This window comes from Octopus sinensis, linkage group LG10 (genome assembly GCF_006345805.1).
Source record: "Octopus sinensis linkage group LG10, ASM634580v1, whole genome shotgun sequence".
In the NCBI taxonomy this organism is placed as follows: Eukaryota; Metazoa; Mollusca; class Cephalopoda; order Octopoda; family Octopodidae; genus Octopus; species Octopus sinensis.
In genome coordinates, this window is record NC_043006.1 from 65,702,001 (window position 1) to 65,720,649 (window position 18,649).

Here is an 18,649-nt window from a genome sequence, read left to right on the forward strand (position 1 = left end):
CTGGGGGAACTTTTCAAAATTTTCGCTGCGTTAGTTTTGAATTATGAAATTGGGCTATGAGTGTGTCAAGTTTCATCAGAATCGGTTGAAAGCCGTGGTCAGGGTGAGGGTACAACCTGACAGACACACACACAGACAAACTGCCGTTTATATATAGAGAGATATATATATATATATACATATATACATATATATATATATATATATATATATATAATATATATATATAATATATATATATATACCCATCCATCTTCATTTAACATCCATTTTCCATGCTGGTATAGGTTGGGTGGTTTGACAAGATCTGGAAAACCAGAGCTGCGCCAGGCTCTAGTTGTCTGTTTTGGCATGCTTTCTATTGCTGGATGCCATTCCTAACATCAACCACTTTATGGAGTGTACAGGATGCTTTTTTTCGTACCACTCCCCCCCCCCATTGTGGTCACCGAGCAACTTGCAAGGCTGGGAAAGAACAGGAAAATGCTCTCCCCACTGTCACCTCGATTAAGTGCTGGAATATTTGAGATGGGGAGGTGGCTTTATGCGAGATGTTGAGAGGCTGAGACATGATAAAGGGACAAGCACATGTGTCTTGTTATAGAGGAGATACATGGGGACACTGCATTATAGAGGGGTAGGTAGGAGTAGCTGGGAATAAGATAAAGGTGATAGTGATGGGGTGCGAGGGCAAACTCTGCTTACATGAAGCTATATACGGACTTATATTCAAACATACATACATGTGTATGTAGGTAGGTAAGTATGTATGTATATAGACAGTAGAGCTTGGTGCAGTCCTCTGGCTTACTAGCTCCTGTCAAACCATCCAAACCATGTCAGCCTTGAAAATGGATGTTAAGTGATTATATATTTATATATATATCAGACAGATGACTACTGATGAAAGATCCTTCCTCTATGTTAACTTGTCTTGTTCTCCATTTTTTTCTCATTTATATATTTCTTGTTATTTGCACCGTTGGTGATGTCCTGTACCCATATATGCATGTGTGTGCATATATATATCACTGAGGCAGTGACTAGTGACCGAGACCTTTGGAAATATGCTGTGCTTGAGAAGAGCTGGCAAGCTAAGTGAGACCATAACCTCGTGGCCTATGTCAGGGGTATAACCAGCCCATTTATGCGTACCTTTCCTTCATTAGACATTAAACTCTGCTTGCGAAAACCTGTTGAGGCAAGTGAGATCGAAAGCAAATTCGATGACTGGCATCCATGCTTGTGGAGTGCTAAGAGCATCATCCAAGCATGATAGTAGCCAGAGCAGCTAACGTGCATCCGTGCCGGTGGCACTTAAAAAGCACCGTTTGAGTGTGATCGTTACCAGCGTCGCCTTACTGGCACGTGAAAAAGCATTCGAGCGAGGTCGTTGCCAATGCCGCTGGACTGGCTGCTGTGCATGTGGTACATAAAAAACACCATTTGAGCATAGCCATTGCCAGTACTACCTGACTGGTCCTTGTGCCGGAGGCACATAAAAGCACCTGCTACACTCTCGGAGTGGTTGGCATTAGGAAGGGCATCCAGCTGTAGAAACTCTGCCAGATCAGATTGGAGCCTGATGCAACCATCTGGCTTGCCAGTCCTCAGTCAAATCGCCCAACCCATGCTAGCATGGAAAGCGGACGTTAAACGATGATGGTCTATATATATATATATATATATATATATATATATATTTATATATATATATACTTTATCAATAAAGCTGCAAAGACATCACAAAAAGGTTCAGTTACTCTGAGTAACAGCTTTTGTGATGTCTTTGTTGCTTTATTAATAAAGCATATTACTCTACCTCTGGAATTCAAGTACTATTTTTCCCACCTTGATTCACATTTATGTGCTTACTCTGGTATATGTATATGTGCATGTGTGTGTGTATGTGGAGGCACGTGGTTCAGTGTTTAGAATATTGCTCTCTTAATTGTAAGATCGTGGTTTTGATTTCTGGACAGAGTGACGATATGTTGTTTTCTTGAGTGAAGCATTGAATTTCATGCTGTTCCAGCCTATTCAATTGGCAAAAAATCTGCTATATCCTGCAACAGACTAGCTTGCCATCAAAGGAAGAAATATATATATGTTACAAATTAGGGGAAACCGACTGTATGAGCTACTGACTGGAGGAGGACCTTTGTGCTTTTTGATTTAGGGTTATGCTTAAAGATCTTAGCTGTTACCTGCATGCAAGTATGACATGGTAGCTTATGCCATGGTTTCACTTGTTTTAAGTGGCTTTGTGGTCACATGTTGATGTAGGTACTCTTTCAGCTGCCCTACTTCTTGTGAAACCTTGAGGGTTTGATAGCTGGGGAAGAAGAGAGAGCAGCTCCACTTGAACATATTTTCCCTTGAGTAAACTGGAGTAACGTGAAATAAAGTACCTTGCTGAAGGAGACCTTCTGCCCTGGCTAGGAATTGAACCCATGATTTTGCAGTCGTATACCCAACACCCAAACCACAATGTGGGACACCTTCATGCAAAAACACACACACATGTATGTATGCATCATCATCATCATCATCATTTAGCGTCCGTTCTCCATGCTAGCATGGGTTGGACGGTTCAACTGGGGTCTGTGAAGCTGGAAGGCTTCATCAGGCCCAGTCAGATCTGGCAGTGTTTCTACGGCTGGATGCCCTTCCTAACGCCAACCACTCCGTGAGTGTAGTGGGTGCTTTTTACGTGCCACCCGCACAGGTGCCAGACAGAGCTGGCAAACGGCCACAAACAGATGGTGCTTTTACGTGTCACCGGCACGGGGCCAGGCGAGGCTGGCAACGGACACGAACGGATGGTGCTTTTACGTGCCACCAACACGGGGGCCAGACAGAGCTGGCAAACGGGCACGAAACGGATGGTGCTTTTACGTGTCACCGGCACGGAGGCCAGACAGAGCTGGCAAACGGCCACAAACGGATGGTGCTTTTACGTGTCACCGGCACGGGGGCCAGGCCAGGCTGGCAACGAACACGAGCGGATGGTGCTTTTACGTGCCACCGACACGGGGGCCAGACAGGGCTGGCAAACGGGCACGAAACGGATGGTGCTTTTACGTGTCACCGGCACGGAGGCCAGACAGAGCTGGCAAACGGCCACAAACGGATGGTGCTTTTACGTGTCACCGGCACGGGGGCCAGGCCAGGCTGGCAACGAACACGAGCGGATGGTGCTTTTACGTGCCACCGACACGGGGGCCAGACAGGGCTGGCAAACGGCTACGAACGGATGGTACTTTTACGTGTCACCTGCACGGGGGCCCTGATGTTGATCGACCTCAATTTGGTTTGATCTTGATTTTGACTGTTCTCTTGCCGGGTTTTCTCACGCACAGCATACCTCCAAAGGTCTCGGTCACTGGTCATTTCCTTGGTGAGACCTAAAGTTTGAAGTATGCATATATATATATATATATATACATACATACATACACACACACACACAGAGGCATGGCTGTGTGGTTAAGAAGCTCACCTAGCAACTACTTGGTTTTTGGTTCAGTCTCATAGGATAGCACCTTGGGCAAGTGTTTTCTATGGCCCTGGGTCAACCAGCATCTCATCATTGAATCTCATTGACAGAAACTGTGTGGAAAGCTGTCGTGTATATATTAATATGGGTGTGTAGGTGTGTTTTAGCATTTCTTTTTATTATCCCCACAGCTCGATAACTGGTATCGGTTTGTTTACATCCTTGTAACTTAGAGGTCCGGCAAAAGAGGCCAATAGAATATGTACTGGGGGTAGGGGGTGATTCATTCAACAAAAATACCCTTTGAGTAAAAAGTAAAATACACACACACATACACACAAGTAGTGTGACACTACTTTGCCTCTTTGTGATAACTTCCCTTCCATCATATATAGATTACTGCTATTTCTACTACTACTACAACTACTACTTTTATATTCTCCTTCATTTACTCCAGTGTCTCCCCTTCCCCCCTCCCCATCCAAAAGCCTTTTAATTATGTCTTCCTGTTATCCATATATTTATATCTCCAATTTCTCTTCACTTAGCTCTGTATATCTGTATGTGTATGTGTGTAAATTGCTGTGTGTGTGTTTGTGTGTATATATATATATATATATATTAGAAAGAATTATCATCATCACCATCATCATTATTCTTCATTATCATCATCCTCATCATCATCATCACCGTTGCCTTTGCAGTGTTTGCTCTGGTTTTTCACATTCCGAGTTCATATTCCGCCAAGGTCGACTTTGCCTTTCATCCTTTCGGGTGTTAATAAAGTTAAGTGTACCTGTCAAGAACTGAGATGGATGGCATCAACTAACCGGCCCCTCCCCTCAAAATTTCCCTTGTGGGTCTTGTGTCTAAATCAGAAACCTCGATTGCCATCATCATCACCATGAACTGATCATGGGATTCATGGCATCACTAACCTCCTCCCTTCAAAGCTGTCTATAGAAGACAGGGTTATTACTATTATTATTATTATTATTATTATTATAATTATTGTTATTGTTATTGTTATCAAGCTGGCAGAATCGTTAGCATACCAGGTAAAATGGTTAGTGGCATGTTGTCTGTCTTTATGTTCTGATTTCACATTCCACTGAGGTCAATTTTGCCTTTCATCCTTTTGGAGTCAATAAAAAACGATGATGATGTTGATGGTGGTGGTGGTGGTGGTGGTAGTGATGATGATGATGATGTTATTGTTGTTGTTGTTGTTGATGATGAAGAAAATAAGTCACAGCTGAGTGCTGGGGTCGAAGTAATCGACTTTACCCCATCTCTGAAATTGCTGGCCTTGTGCCAAAATTTGAAAGCATTATTATTAATATTATTATTATTATTATTATTATTATTATTATTATTATTGGTGTAGGAATGGTTGTGTGGTAAGTAGCTTGCTTACCAACTACATGGTTCCGGGTTCAGTCCCACTGCATGGCACCTTGGACAAGTGTCTTCTACTATAGCGTCGGGTTGACCAAAGCCTTGTGAGTGGATTTGGTTGACGGAAACTGAGAGAAGCCCATCGTATATATGTATGTATATATATATATATATATGTATGTATATATATATATATGTATATATATATATATATATATATATATATATATATATATATGTATGTGTGTCTGAGTTTGTCCCCCTAACATCGCTTGACAACCGATGCTGGTGTGTTTACGTCCCCGTAACTTAGTGGTTCGGTGAAAGAGACCGATAGAATAAGTACTAGGCTTACAAAGAATAAGTCCTGGGGTTGATTTGCTCAACTAAAAGGCGGTGCACCAGCATGGCCACAGTCAAATGACTGAAAAAAGTAAAAGAGTGAAAGTGTAAAAGAGTATAGGTGGCGAGGTGGCAGAAATGTTAGTATACTGGGTGAAACGCTTAGTATTTCGTCTGTCTTTACATCTTGAGTTCAAATTCTACTGAGGTCGACTTTGCCTTTCATCCTTTCGGGGTTGATAAATTAAGTACCAGTTACACACTGGAGTCAATGTAATTGACTAGTCCCCTCCCCACCAAATTTCAAGCCTTGTGCCTTTATTAGAAAGGGTTGTAGTTGTTGTTATTATTATTTTTATTATTATTATTATTATTATATCATTGAGTGAGAGAGCAATGCATGCCATCAAAGTGACACTGAGGTACAGATATATGAAGCCCAATATACCCATCATGACTACCCGTCTGATAAGGGTACACCAGGCAAATGCATCACAGCCATATGTGTGCAGCATGGTGATCTCATATCAAGATAAACAGCACATGACCTTGCAGGTGAGGGCCCTGTTAGAATTTTCTTCAGGTCGTATAGCTCATCTGCTCAAAAGGTCCCCGAATAAGAGTTGTTTAAGGATGTTGAACAACATGCCCATGTTTCCAGAGGTGAATTATCCAAACCCCAAAGAATTCCTCTCAACACATGGATGTCTATGATGCTCCCCCCACTGCTTCTTGTGATCAGAGATGCACATATTGTCGGCCACAAACCTTTCTACCCTTGGATAACCCTTAAAATAAATTACAAGTCTCAAGGAACAACTACACCAAAAAAATTATATACTATATCTTTCTCATTTTTTTCCTCATAGTTCATGTGGTAAATATCATAAATGTTTTGTGTGTGTGTGTATTTTGATAACGTAATAGGTTAGATAGGATGATGTCTATATTACAATAACCAATAATATGTTGTGCATGTATAGTGATATTACGATCGTAAAATTAGCATTAGCTTATCTTGCTCTTTCTCAAGGAACATGTAGGAACCTTTTGTGGAACTCCTGTTGAAGAAGATTGGGTTAAGGTCAAACAACTGACAAGCAAATCTGTGGTATTGAGCAGAATATTTGCTGTAGCCCATCTTTTATACCAAGATAAAACAATGTGCATGTTAACACTTCCAATCTGTTCAGATCAAAAGCCGTGAAAGTTATTGCCTGGTATTGCATCCAGGCACTTATCATTGTTATTATTATTATTAAGGTGGCAAGCTGGCTGAATTGTTGGCACACTGGTCAGAATGCTTTGCAGCATTTTGTCTGTCTTTTGAGTTCAAATGTTGCCAAGGTCAGCTTTGCCTCTCATCTTTTTGAGGTCATTGAAATAAATACCTGTCAAGTACTGGGGACCAATATAATTGACCCCACCCTATCCCACCCCTGCAACCAACAAAAAAAATAATTTCAGGCCCCTGTGAATATTGTAGAAAGGATCATCATCATCATCATTGTCAACAATATTGCCTCCACACCACTGTTGCTACTGTTGTTGTTAGTTATGTGAATTTACAACGATGAGGCATCATTGATATTCTTTTCTTCTTTAGCTTGTTTCAATCATTTGGCTGCGGCCATGCAGGAGCACTGCCTTTTAGTCAGAGAAATGGACCACCAGGACTCATTCTTTGTAAGCCTGGAACTGGAAGGACACACTAGATAATATATTATCTATGAAATTGTCTCTCTTTCATCCAGTCCCCATGTGGGTGGGGTGTGAAAGGATCAGTGGAAACAGGGCTGACAACATGAACACCCTTTTCTTGGCCTCACATGTGAAATAAAAGACATGCTCACTATTGGAAAGCTTTTGATCATAGTGGTCATAGCTTTGCTGCTGCTGCTGCTAATACTACTACTAACTACTACTACTACTGTTGCTATTACCACCACCACTGTTACTACTACTACTACTACTACTACTACTATCACCACCACCATTACTACTATTACTACTCTACTATCTGCTGACAAACAGTATGATCACTGCCATTGTTTGCTACTTGGGACCCTCAACTTTTTTCAGACTTGTCTGACCCCCCCAGCAGTTAGGAAGTGGGGGGGACTGCAGTGTAAAATGAACTCCCACATGTCTGACTAATAACTGGCCCAGCAAGCTGGCTTTTGTCAGCAGGAGGTCAGTATGAGGTCACTCACTGTACAACCCTGCAATTGGAGAGAGTGAGGGGATACCACAACAATAGATTACTGCTGACTACTCACTGTATGTGTGTGTGTGGTACTTGCTTATGTTGAGTACACATATATGTGATATATATATATATATATAAAGATCTTCACTATATTAGACTTGGAACCTACATTGGAGTGTGAAACTCTATGCATGTGTGGATAGGTATATAATTTCATAAGCTTGTATATCTATATGTATGTGTTTAGTGATGTATTCATATATATGTACATGCATGAATATGTCCATGTATAGATACAGGTGTGTCTGTGTGGTAAGAAGCTTGCTTGCCAACCACATGGTTCTGGGTTTAGTCCCACTGTATGGCCCTTAGTCAAGTGTCTTCTACTATAGCCTTGAGCTGACCAAAGCCTTGTGAGTGTATTTGGTTGGCGAAAACTGAAAGAAGCTTGTTATATATATTCTTTTACTGGTTTTAGTTATTTGACTGCAGCCATGCTGGAGCACCACCTTTAGTCGAGCAACTCGACCCCAGGGCTTATTCTTTGTAAGCCTAGTACATATTCTATCAGTCACTTTTGCCAATTCACTAAGTTACAGGGACATAAACACACCAACACCTGTTGTCAAGCAGCTATGGGGGACAAACACAGACACAAAGATATGCACACTCACATAAGTATATACAATAGCCTTCTTCCAGTTTCCATATACCAAATCCACTCAAGAGGCTTTGGTTGGCCTAGAGTGAAAGTAGAAGACACTTGCCCAAGGTGGCATACAGTGGAACTGAACCCGGAATCATGAGGTTGGGAAGCAACATAATAAAATGAGTGTGTGTGTGTATGCAGGTGTAGCTGTGATGACTGTGTAGTAAAAAGTTTGCTTCCCAACCACATAGTACTGGGTTCGTTCCCACTGCACAACACCTTGCTATAGCTCTGGGCCAACCAAGCTTTGTGAGTGTATTTGTTCAATTGAAAATAAACCCCTTGTCATGTGTGTCCCCTTATTTTGATATCTCATGATAGTTGTGTAACCGTCATACAAGCAGTGTCATTCCTTCGCAATATTCTGCTAGACCATGTTTGACCATTGGGGAAATATTAGCTTGCTTGGAAAAAAATCTGCCTTAATAAAACCCTGTCTTTTGTGAGATTTGTCCATGTTGACATTGGTTGTTGTTGTTTTGCTTGTCCTTAATTCTGTCTCTTTCTTTAATATTCCAGCAAAGTCAATCCCCTGGTCGAAGTAGTGGTGTCAGTTCAACAGGAGCTAAATCTCCCTCTCCACAAGCAATGCAATATTATGTAAGTACAGTTGTCTCTCTCTCTCTCTCTCTCTCTCTCTCTCTCTCTCTCTCTCTCTCTGTCTGTGTCTGTCTCTCAGTCACTTTCTACTCCCCCCCCCTGTCTGTGTCTTCTCTCAGTCACTTTCTACCTCCTCCCCTGTCAAATCCCAAAATGGGTTTATGCAGTTCTGTTTCTTGAAATAGTGTTACAGATGCAGATGTGGCTGTGTGGTTAAGAAGCTTGCCTCCCAGTCGTGTGGTCCTCAGTTCAGTCCCATGGCATGGCACCTTGCACAAGTGTCTTTTATTATCACTCCAGGCTAACCCAGATTGCAATTAAATGAAGCCTGTCTCACACACACACACATACAGTTAGATAGATAGATAGATGTGTGTGCATGTATGTATATATGTATATATGTCCATCCTTGTCTAGATATTATGTGAATGGTTGTAAATGATGATGATGATCATCATCATCATCATTCAAGCAAATTTGGCAAATTATCCCACTCATGCCATCATGGAAACATGTTAGATGGTGGTGGTGGCGGCAATGGCAGCAGTGGTCTGTCTGTCTCTTCATAAACTATGGGGGCAAAAGGATATGTTGATCTCTTTAGTGCTTGTGTCACAATAAAATACAGTCTGTAAACTCTGTACAGTGTGAGGGTTGTTCCATTTTGTTTAAGACAGGATGACCTCTTTTGTGCTCTTACCATGATTAAAATGTATTATAGGCGTATGAGTGGCTGTGTGGTAAGTAGCTTGCTTACGAACCACATGGTTCCAGGTTCAGTCCCACCGAAAGAATCCCGTCGTATATGTGTGTGTGCGTGTATACATTTGTGTGTCTGTGTTTGCCCCCCAACATCACTTGACAACCGATGCTGGTGTGTTTATGCCCCCCGTAACTTAGCCGTTTGGCAAAAGAGACCGATAGAATAAATACTAGGCTTACAAAGAATAGGTCCTGGAGTCAAATTGCTCGACTAAAGGCGGTGCTCCAGCATGGCCACAGTCAAAGGACTGAAATAAGTAAAAGAGGGTTCATTCTGCAAAATGGTTCCCGTTAAGAAGGAGATCCTGCTATAGAAACTGAAACAAAATGAAACTTTTGAGTGAGATAGATCGTCCAACTCATCTAAGAGAGCAGTAAAGCACCATTCAACCCAACCATGCCATTCCAGCATGGAAATTAAATGTAAAACAATGATGATATGATGTAAATTATATGTTATTGTTGTTAATTATTACATTTCTTGTTGTTGTTGTTGTTCATAAAATGAGATTATTAACCAAAATATGTTTACATTTAACCCTTAATAAAAACCCTCCTTTTTCTTTTTTTTTTGCCAGGGTTTTGCCAGCGCATCACCACAGAGTAGTCAGACACAAAGTCATGGAAGTCTGACTAGCTCTGATAGCATCACATTTCCAGGGCGATCGGCACCAACGACGACGTGCACATGTTCCAAATCAGCACAGGTCAGTCACTTCAACATTAACTCACTTTTACCATCTACCCACACAGACAGACAGACACACACACACCTTTGTCTTTCTAGATTATCTACCTCCACCATCTCCAAGCTTCTACCCCTGAGACAAACATTATAAATCAACTTTTTAGCATTCAGACTGTTTTGAATTAATCCTATATTAGGTGCAGGAGTGGCTGTATGGTAAGTAGCTTGCTTACTAACCACATGGTTCCAGGTTCAGTCCCACTGTGTGGCACGTTGGGCAAGTGTCTTCTACTATAGCCTCGGGTTGACCAAAGCCTTGTGAGTGGATTTGGTAGACGGAAACTGAAGGAAGCCCGTCGTATATATGTATATATGTATGTGTATATATGTCCCCCCAACGTCGCTTGACAACTGATGCTGGTGTGTTTACGTCCCCCGTAACTTAGCAGTTCGGCGAAAGAGACTGATAGAGTAAATACTAGGCTTACAAAGAATAAGTCCTGGGGTCGATTTGCTTGACTAAAGGCAGTGCTCCAGCATGGCTGCAGTCAAATGACTGAAACAAGTAAAAGAATATCTCTTAGTTTCAAGAGGGTAGATGGAAGAGGCTGGGTCTGTCTGGTTTGACCATAAATCAGGTAGACTCTTTGAACCGAATATGACCAATTTAAATGTGACAAATCATTTGTGCAAGCTGTTCAGCAGAAAAGATAAAAAAACAAAACATCCATACATCATCTTTGACAAGAAATTAGATCATCATATAATGTGTGGGTGTGTGTATGCCCTTCATCATCATCATCATCATCATCGTTTAACGTCCACTTTCCACCCTGGCATGGGTTGGACGGTTTGACTGAGGGCTGGTGAGCCAGAGGCTGCACCAGGCTCAGTCTGATCTGGCAATGTTTCTACAGCTGGATACCCTTCCTAATGCCAACCCAGAGTGTAGTGGGTGCTTTTACGTGACACCAGCATGAGGGTCAGTCAGGCGATTCTGGCAACGACCATGCTCAAAAGGTGTTTTTCACATGCTACCTGCACGGGCGCCAGTCTGGTGGCACTGGCAATGACCGCACTCGAATGTTGCTTTTCATGTGCCGGTAGGGTGACTCTGGCAACAATCACGCTCGAATGGTGCTTTCCACGTGCCACCGACATGGGAGCCAATCTGTGGCCCTGGCAACGATCACGCTTAGGTGTGCTTGTAACATTTCACTGGCACGAGTGCCAATTAGGTGGTACTGTCATCGGTCACGTCAGCGATTTTGATTTCACTTGCCTCAATAGGTCTTTGCAAGCAAAGTTTATTGACCAATGAGGGGTAGTCATAAGTGGGTTGGTTACACCCACTGGCATAGGCCATGGGCCATGATCTCACTTGGCTTGTCAGGTCTTCTCAAGCACAGCATATCTCCAAAGGTCTCGGTCACTAGACATTTCCTTGGTAAGGGCCTTTTGTGAGTATATGTATTTATGTATAGATAGCTTGGTAGATAGATAGGTAAATAGATAAGAGATTTTCATACAGATTCTGTTTACCATTATCCATTCTCATAGCAGTGGTCAGTCTAGGGCTGTAATAGGAGATACTTGCCTGAGGCGTCGCATGGAGGGGGACTGAACTTGAATATGTCAAACAAACAGCCATACCTACCCCTTTGTCAGTGTTTTTCAATCACTTCAATCATTCTGATTGATTGTTCTTATACGACTGTAAATGGATCCCTCATAAGTTTTGTGATTGAGACTTGCAGACAAAAGTGCACCAATATTAATATAAGAAAAGAAATCAAACTTTAAAGAGGTTAGTGATTGTCATCAGCATCTTTCACTTGTTTTAGTCATTGGACTGTGGCCATGTTGGAGCACTGTTTTGAAGCGTTTTAGTTGAACAAGTTGACTCCAGTACTTATATATTTTTTAAGCTAGATACTTATTCTAACAATGTCTAATGCTGAACTGCTAGCTTATGGAGATATAAACAAACCAACACCGGTGTATCAAGTGGTAGTGGAAGACAAACATAAAGAACACACACACAGAAATATACATACTTTCAAGCATTGGGCCTTACAGAGGCAAAGTGGCTGAGTTCCTTATGAGTGTTGGGCCTCACAGAGGCAATGACTGAGACCTTTGGCGTCATGTCATGCTTGAAAAGAAGATCCATCAAGCCATGCAAAATTGCAGTTATGGCAGAAACCGGTGTCATGCAAATGATACCCATGCCAGTGGCACATAAAAGCACCCATTACACTCTTGGAGTGGTTGGCATTAGGAAGGGCATCCAGCTGTAGGAAACCACACCAAATCAAACTGGAGTCTGGTGTAGCCTTCCAGCTTACCAGCCCTGGTCAAACCATCCAACCCATACCAGCATGGACAACGGACATTAAATGATGATGATGATACGTACATAAATACATACATACACACATATACACACATGCTTGTGCACCTGCACAACTGGCTTCTTTCAGTTTCTGTCTACCAAATCCCCTCAGAGTGCTTTAGTTGAAAATACTTGCCCAAGGTTCCACAAAGTGGGACTGAATCCAAAACCAAACTTCTTACTATACAGCCATGACTGTGCATGTACAGAACAAAAATTTATGTTTTTATCATTTTTTTTTTTTTTATATTGTAAAAATGGCTGTTTGTTTTGATTTTACATTCTTCTCTTTGTGCATGGCTCAATATCAGCTATGGATGGCAATTTTATTGCCCTCTCTGTCTTTACATTTATACCAACATTTGTTATCATTTGCTTTCCATTTTCCAAAAATTCTGAAACTAGCATCGTATTCTTTAATGGAGAACTCTTGTTTGCATCTCAGCATTGTTTCATTTCCATTGCTGCTTTAAATTTCCAATGTCTTCATTAATGAAGCCTGCATCACACAAGTGAAGCTCATCTCTGACATAGCCATCACCATTGCAGGCTGTTACCTCATTCTTTGAATCATTAATATTTTGCCAATTCATTCTCTTTATATTAAAATTCTTCCTAAACTCTGTAATCTGAATCATATTTTCCCCTGTTTAATTCTTCTATAAGCTGGACCCTGGTTTTGTGTAAAGAAAATGGTTTGATTATTGCCAGATTCTCCAGATCCATTCTTTATTTAATCTTTTAATCATTTGAGTGTTTGGACTTTGGCCTCACCAAGGGACCACTCAGAAGAGGTCTTGTTGAGATAACCAACCCACTGTACTTATTTTTTAAAGTCTTTTAGCCAAATCACTAAGTTGCATGGAGATGAGCAAACCAACATGAGCTGTCAAGCAATAAGGTAGTACAAAGATCTGCATGCACATATACACAGCAGGCTTCCATAAACTTGCTATCTACCAAATTCACTCACATGGCATTGGTCAGCCTTAGCCTACAGTACAAAACACTTGTCCACAGTGCCATGCAGTGGCACTGAACCCAAAACCGTGTGGCTGTGAAGGGAACTTCATCTTTCAGCCATGCCGCTACCTAAGCTATGAGTGCATCTACTGGCTGCAATACAGGGATGCCAGACTGAGCGCTAAAATTACAACTTTAACATTTTGGTGTAAAGCCACCAAATATAGTTCAGTAAGTTGGAAGACTTGTGAGGCAGTTCCGCATGGCAACTTGGTCAAGCATCTTCTTTATAATCCTGGACTGAGCAGGATGCGTGTGTGTGTGTGAGTTGGTGTCTCCTTTTCTTGACATCACATGACGGTAGTGAATGGGTGTCACTATCCTACAGTGGTGTTATTCTTTTCCAATCTTCCATAGAAACTTGTCTGGCTGTGGGGAAATATTATCCACTTGCAAAAGGGTGAGGGTTGGCGTCAGGAAGGAAGGATACCTGGGCATAGAAAATCTTCAAGAAATTCTGTAATTCCATTCAACTCATGCAAGCATGGAAAAGTAGACATAAAATAATAATGATGATTACAATGGCAGCGGCAGCGATATCTTTTTGCCTTGAGAATGAAACAATTCTTGAACTGAATCAATATCCAAATAAAGATTTTGTAACTCAAGACTGGAGCCTGGTGCAGCCTTCTGGCTTCCCAGATCCCCGGTCGAACCATCCAACCCATGCTAGCATGGAGAACGGACGTTAAACGATGATGATGATGATGCTGATGAATCAATGTTTTTGTTGAATTTCCAATGAATTGCTAAGAAATTCTTGCCAAACGTTTAAAACGCACATGGGTTTTTTGACTGAGATGTCAGTATGATTTTTTTTAAATATTCAAACCACCCAAATCATTTATATCCTATGAAACTGTTTGTCAGTCATTTGCCAATTTCAATCAAATCCATGTTGGAATTTTTTCTTTCTGAACGAAGAAAGTTTTTTTAAAACATTCCTTTCCCAAGCAATCCTATTTGGCAGCATAATTTATTTATCTAAAACTGCTTTGCACCCACTGCACAGCACCTTGAGAAAATGTCTTCCACTACAGTCCTTATCTTGTGAGTGAATCTGGTCGATGGAAACTGTGTGGAAACCCATCACGTGTGTGTATGTTTGTGTTTGTCCTGCAATAACTACTACTTGACAAGTGTTGGTTTACTTACATCCCTATAGCTTAACAGTACTGGGGTAGATTTGTTTGACTAAAACCTTTCAAGGCAGTGCCCCAGCATGGCTGCAGTCGAATGACTGAAACAGGTAAAAGATAAAAAATAAAGAAATAACCACCATCTTCAGTCATTTTTGCTTCCGTGTGATATCTGGTTTCTACAAAGTTGTCCACATTTGCAATCCCAGCCTCATGGATCCATTATCATTTAAATCTGTTGAATAATCCAGAATCCCAGGACTTCTAGAAAGTTTTCTAAGTTTACTTTCAGTTTCCTATTCTTAACATTTCTTTGTTAAACTCCTCCAAACAATACTGGACTCATTTTTTGATGGTCATTTCGTTTAAAGCAATGCATTTTTACTACAATTGGGCTCAGTGGTAAGAGCATGGCTCAGTGATTAGAGCATCGGGGTCACAATCATGAAGTAGTGAATTCAATTCCCAGACCGGGTTTTGTGTTGTGTTCTTGAGCAAGACACTTTATTTCACATTGCTCCAAAGCTGTATCACCCTTTGCCTTTCCCTTGGATAACATCGATGGTGTAGAGAGGAGAGACTGATATGCATGGGCGACTTTTGGTCTTCCATAAACAATCTTACCCAGACTTATGCTTCAGAGGGTAACTTTCTAGGTGCAATCCCATGATCATTCAAGACTGAAGGGGGTCTACACTCTCTAATCTGATCCCAATTGACAATCCCATAGTCTTTCGTGACTGTACCCTTTACCCTGATCCCAATTGACAAACAACATTCCAGTTTAATCACTTCAGTGCTTTGTTCTTCATAAATCTTCATATTGTAAATATTATCATGCGTTTCCAATTTACTATTTGACTTGTTTTAGCTTTGTTAGCACCTCTTTCATGATGTCTAAATTTTGCTAATTTTTCTTCTAATCTCATAACTCTTGTCTTATGTTCTTCACCGTTGGTAATAGCATTACTCACTTATTTGCAACTCATGATGTGTTTCAAATTCTACTAAAGCTGCAATTAATATGGCTTCTAATTGCATGGTTCTTGAATTAATTTGGTTTATAAATTGACACCCAACCCCACAAAAAACACAACTATTTATAAATATACATAGCTTTTCATTTTCTTTTATTGAAACTGAACCTGAAAGTTTGTCATACAACTCGAGTGTCATGTCACTATCATCTTCAGGTGAAAGCTCTTAGCTTCAGTTTAAATCTTAAAAGATCATATCCTCTACATGTATCGAGCACTCTTTGGTCATTTGTTCAACATTAAGCTACACACACACACATGTATATATATGTGCGTATATATATATATATATATATATACATGTGGAGGTGCAATGGCCCAGTGGTTAGGGCAGCAGACTCGCGGTCGTAGGATCGCGGTTTCGATTCCCAGACTGGACGTTGTGAGTGTTTATTGAGCAAAAACACCTATAGCTTCACGAGGCTCCGCCAGGGGATAGTGGCGATCCCTGCTATACACTTTTGCCACAACTTTCTCTCACTTTTTCTTCTGTTGGCCTGCTCACTTAGCCAGCGGGATGGCGTCATTTGAAGGCTAAAACAAGCGCATTGTGACCAGCGATATGTAGCAACATCTGATAGCCTAGTCGGTCAAGTGTGTGACATACAGACATAGGCGCAGGAGTGGCTGTGTGGTAAGTAGCTTGCTTACCAACCACATGGTTCCAGGTTCAGTCCCACTGCATGGCACCTTGGGCAAGTGTCTTTTATTATACCCTCGCGCTGACCAAAGCCTTGTGAGTAGATTTGGTAGACAGAAACTGAAAGAAGCCTGTCATATACATGTATATGTATATATGTGTTTGTGTGTCTGTGTTTGTTCCCCCCACACACACACACACACATCGCTTGACAACCAATGCTGGTCTGTTTATGTCCCCGTAAGTTATCGGTTTGGCAAAAAGAGACCGATAAAATAAGTACTAGGCTTACAAAGAATAAGTCCTAACAGCATGGCTCCAGCATGGCCGCAGTCAAACAAGTAAAAGAGTAAAGAGTAAGAGTGTATATATATATATATATATATATATATATATATATATATGAAAGAATAAATAGAGTCACAGGTAAGATGGAGTACAATTCAACAGCTGTTTAATGACCACTACATATGTTTCGATACAACATAGATCCACATATATACAAGATTTAAATTTTACATTAAGTAACGGTTTACCTGTATAATAGGACCTAGTTGTATCTCCTCTGGTGATAAAAAAATCTAAGGCTAAACGTGCTCTATTTTGTACTCTGATACGTTCTTAACGGAATACACCTCAACTATATATATATATATAAATAAATGGTTCAAACCAGTTTAATTCAAATTTGTTGGTACTCTTGAGTTTCAAGCACAATGCTAGTCGACTAGCATCGTACTTGAAGTTGAGTGCCCTTCTTTCGTTTGTCCACTCACTTGTGTCTATGTGTGTGTGTGTGTATACACACACACACATACACAAGGAAGTGGATTGAATAGGCCTTATTACAATTCCCTAAACTTGTTTCAATGCATCATTATCAGCTGTTAATTGCTGACTGTTACATATATTACATGCATTATTGTATTAATATCATTCAACAATAGCTGTATACATGCACATCTGTATATGTAGTATGTAGATTCACCAGAAAACAACTGAACAAAGATCACATATCTAGAACAACCAATCGAAGCAATATATTTAGCAGCACCAGCGAAGGAAAGAAAATCTGAAGAGGAAATTTATATTGCATTATTTTTCATTTTTAGTGTTTCTGTATGTTATTGAAAATTATTATATCAAAATTCTAAACTGCGTAAAAACATTCAAGTACTTGGGTTAATATTAATAGTCTGTCTTCTCCTTTGAAATCTGTGGCCTTGTACCTATGGTAATCAGTTATTATGAGTAGTACTATTATGCTTTCATTGTCGGATGATAGATTCAGTCGAATACCAAACACTACTGGTTTAGTAGTACAGTAATCCCTTGCTGTATTGCAGTTCACCTATCGTGGTGTATTATTGAAGCTTATGCCGATTCCTCCATGGTGTTGTTTTGCATTTATGATAAAATAAATATATACAAATTATAAAAATAATTTTTAAAAAATATACAGTGCAGTGTTGTTTCTACTTTGTGGATTTTCACGTATTGCAGGGGGTTTTGGAACGTAACACGTGCGATAGTCGAGGGATTACTGTATATAGTTGTCTATTTTTATGTTCCATTGTTCCATGTTGAAATGCTGCTGGACTTGACAGAGTTGTCTTTTCCTTGCATCCTTCAAACCTCAATAATATAAAGCTCCCTCGATTAAACTGACTACATCTGATCCCTTCCTCTGAAACTCTTGTGTATTTCTGCCAATGTTGGTGTGGCAGAGATGTTAGAATGTTGTACAGAATACCTTGTTGTATTTACTTAAGGTACCATATGTTCTGAATTAAAAAAAAAAAAAATTAGCAATGTCAACTTTCTCAAGAGCTATAATAAATAAGATAAGGCTCAGGGCTGAACCTTGGTGAACACCTACTTGCACTTGAGATTTCTCATTGAACTCATTGCCAACAACTTTCACTTTGCTGACTACATCTCTGTGTGGTGGCTTGCACTATTCTCACCAATCATTCTTTATCATAGTTTTCTTAGAGACCAATTAACTACAGGTCATGGTATTCTAGCAAAGCCTTCTGTAGATCAATAAATACTGCATAGAGAAGCTTACTTTTGGCTGGGTTCTTCTTTTGCAGTTGTTTCTCTATGAAGAGAGCATTGGTGGTACCCTGACCTGGGACAAACTTCATCTCATCTAAGTGGAAATTCTCCATAATCAATTGTGCTAAAACTTCTTTTATGATTTGG

General features: G+C 40.5%; 1 protein-coding gene across 14 annotated transcripts in view; it reads left to right on the forward strand.

Annotated features, from left to right (window-relative positions):
* Nucleotides 1–18,649, forward strand: part of LOC115216341 (serine/threonine-protein kinase tousled-like 2) — a 393,881-nt gene that overhangs the window by 319,318 nt on the left and 55,914 nt on the right. For all 14 annotated transcript variants that reach the window (XM_029785573.2, XM_029785584.2, XM_029785572.2 and 11 more), the window contains 2 exons: nucleotides 8,677–8,757; nucleotides 10,098–10,226. In XM_029785573.2, the coding sequence (XP_029641433.1) occupies nucleotides 8,677–8,757; nucleotides 10,098–10,226 (210 nt within the window). The remainder of the gene's footprint in view (nucleotides 1–8,676; nucleotides 8,758–10,097; nucleotides 10,227–18,649) is intronic.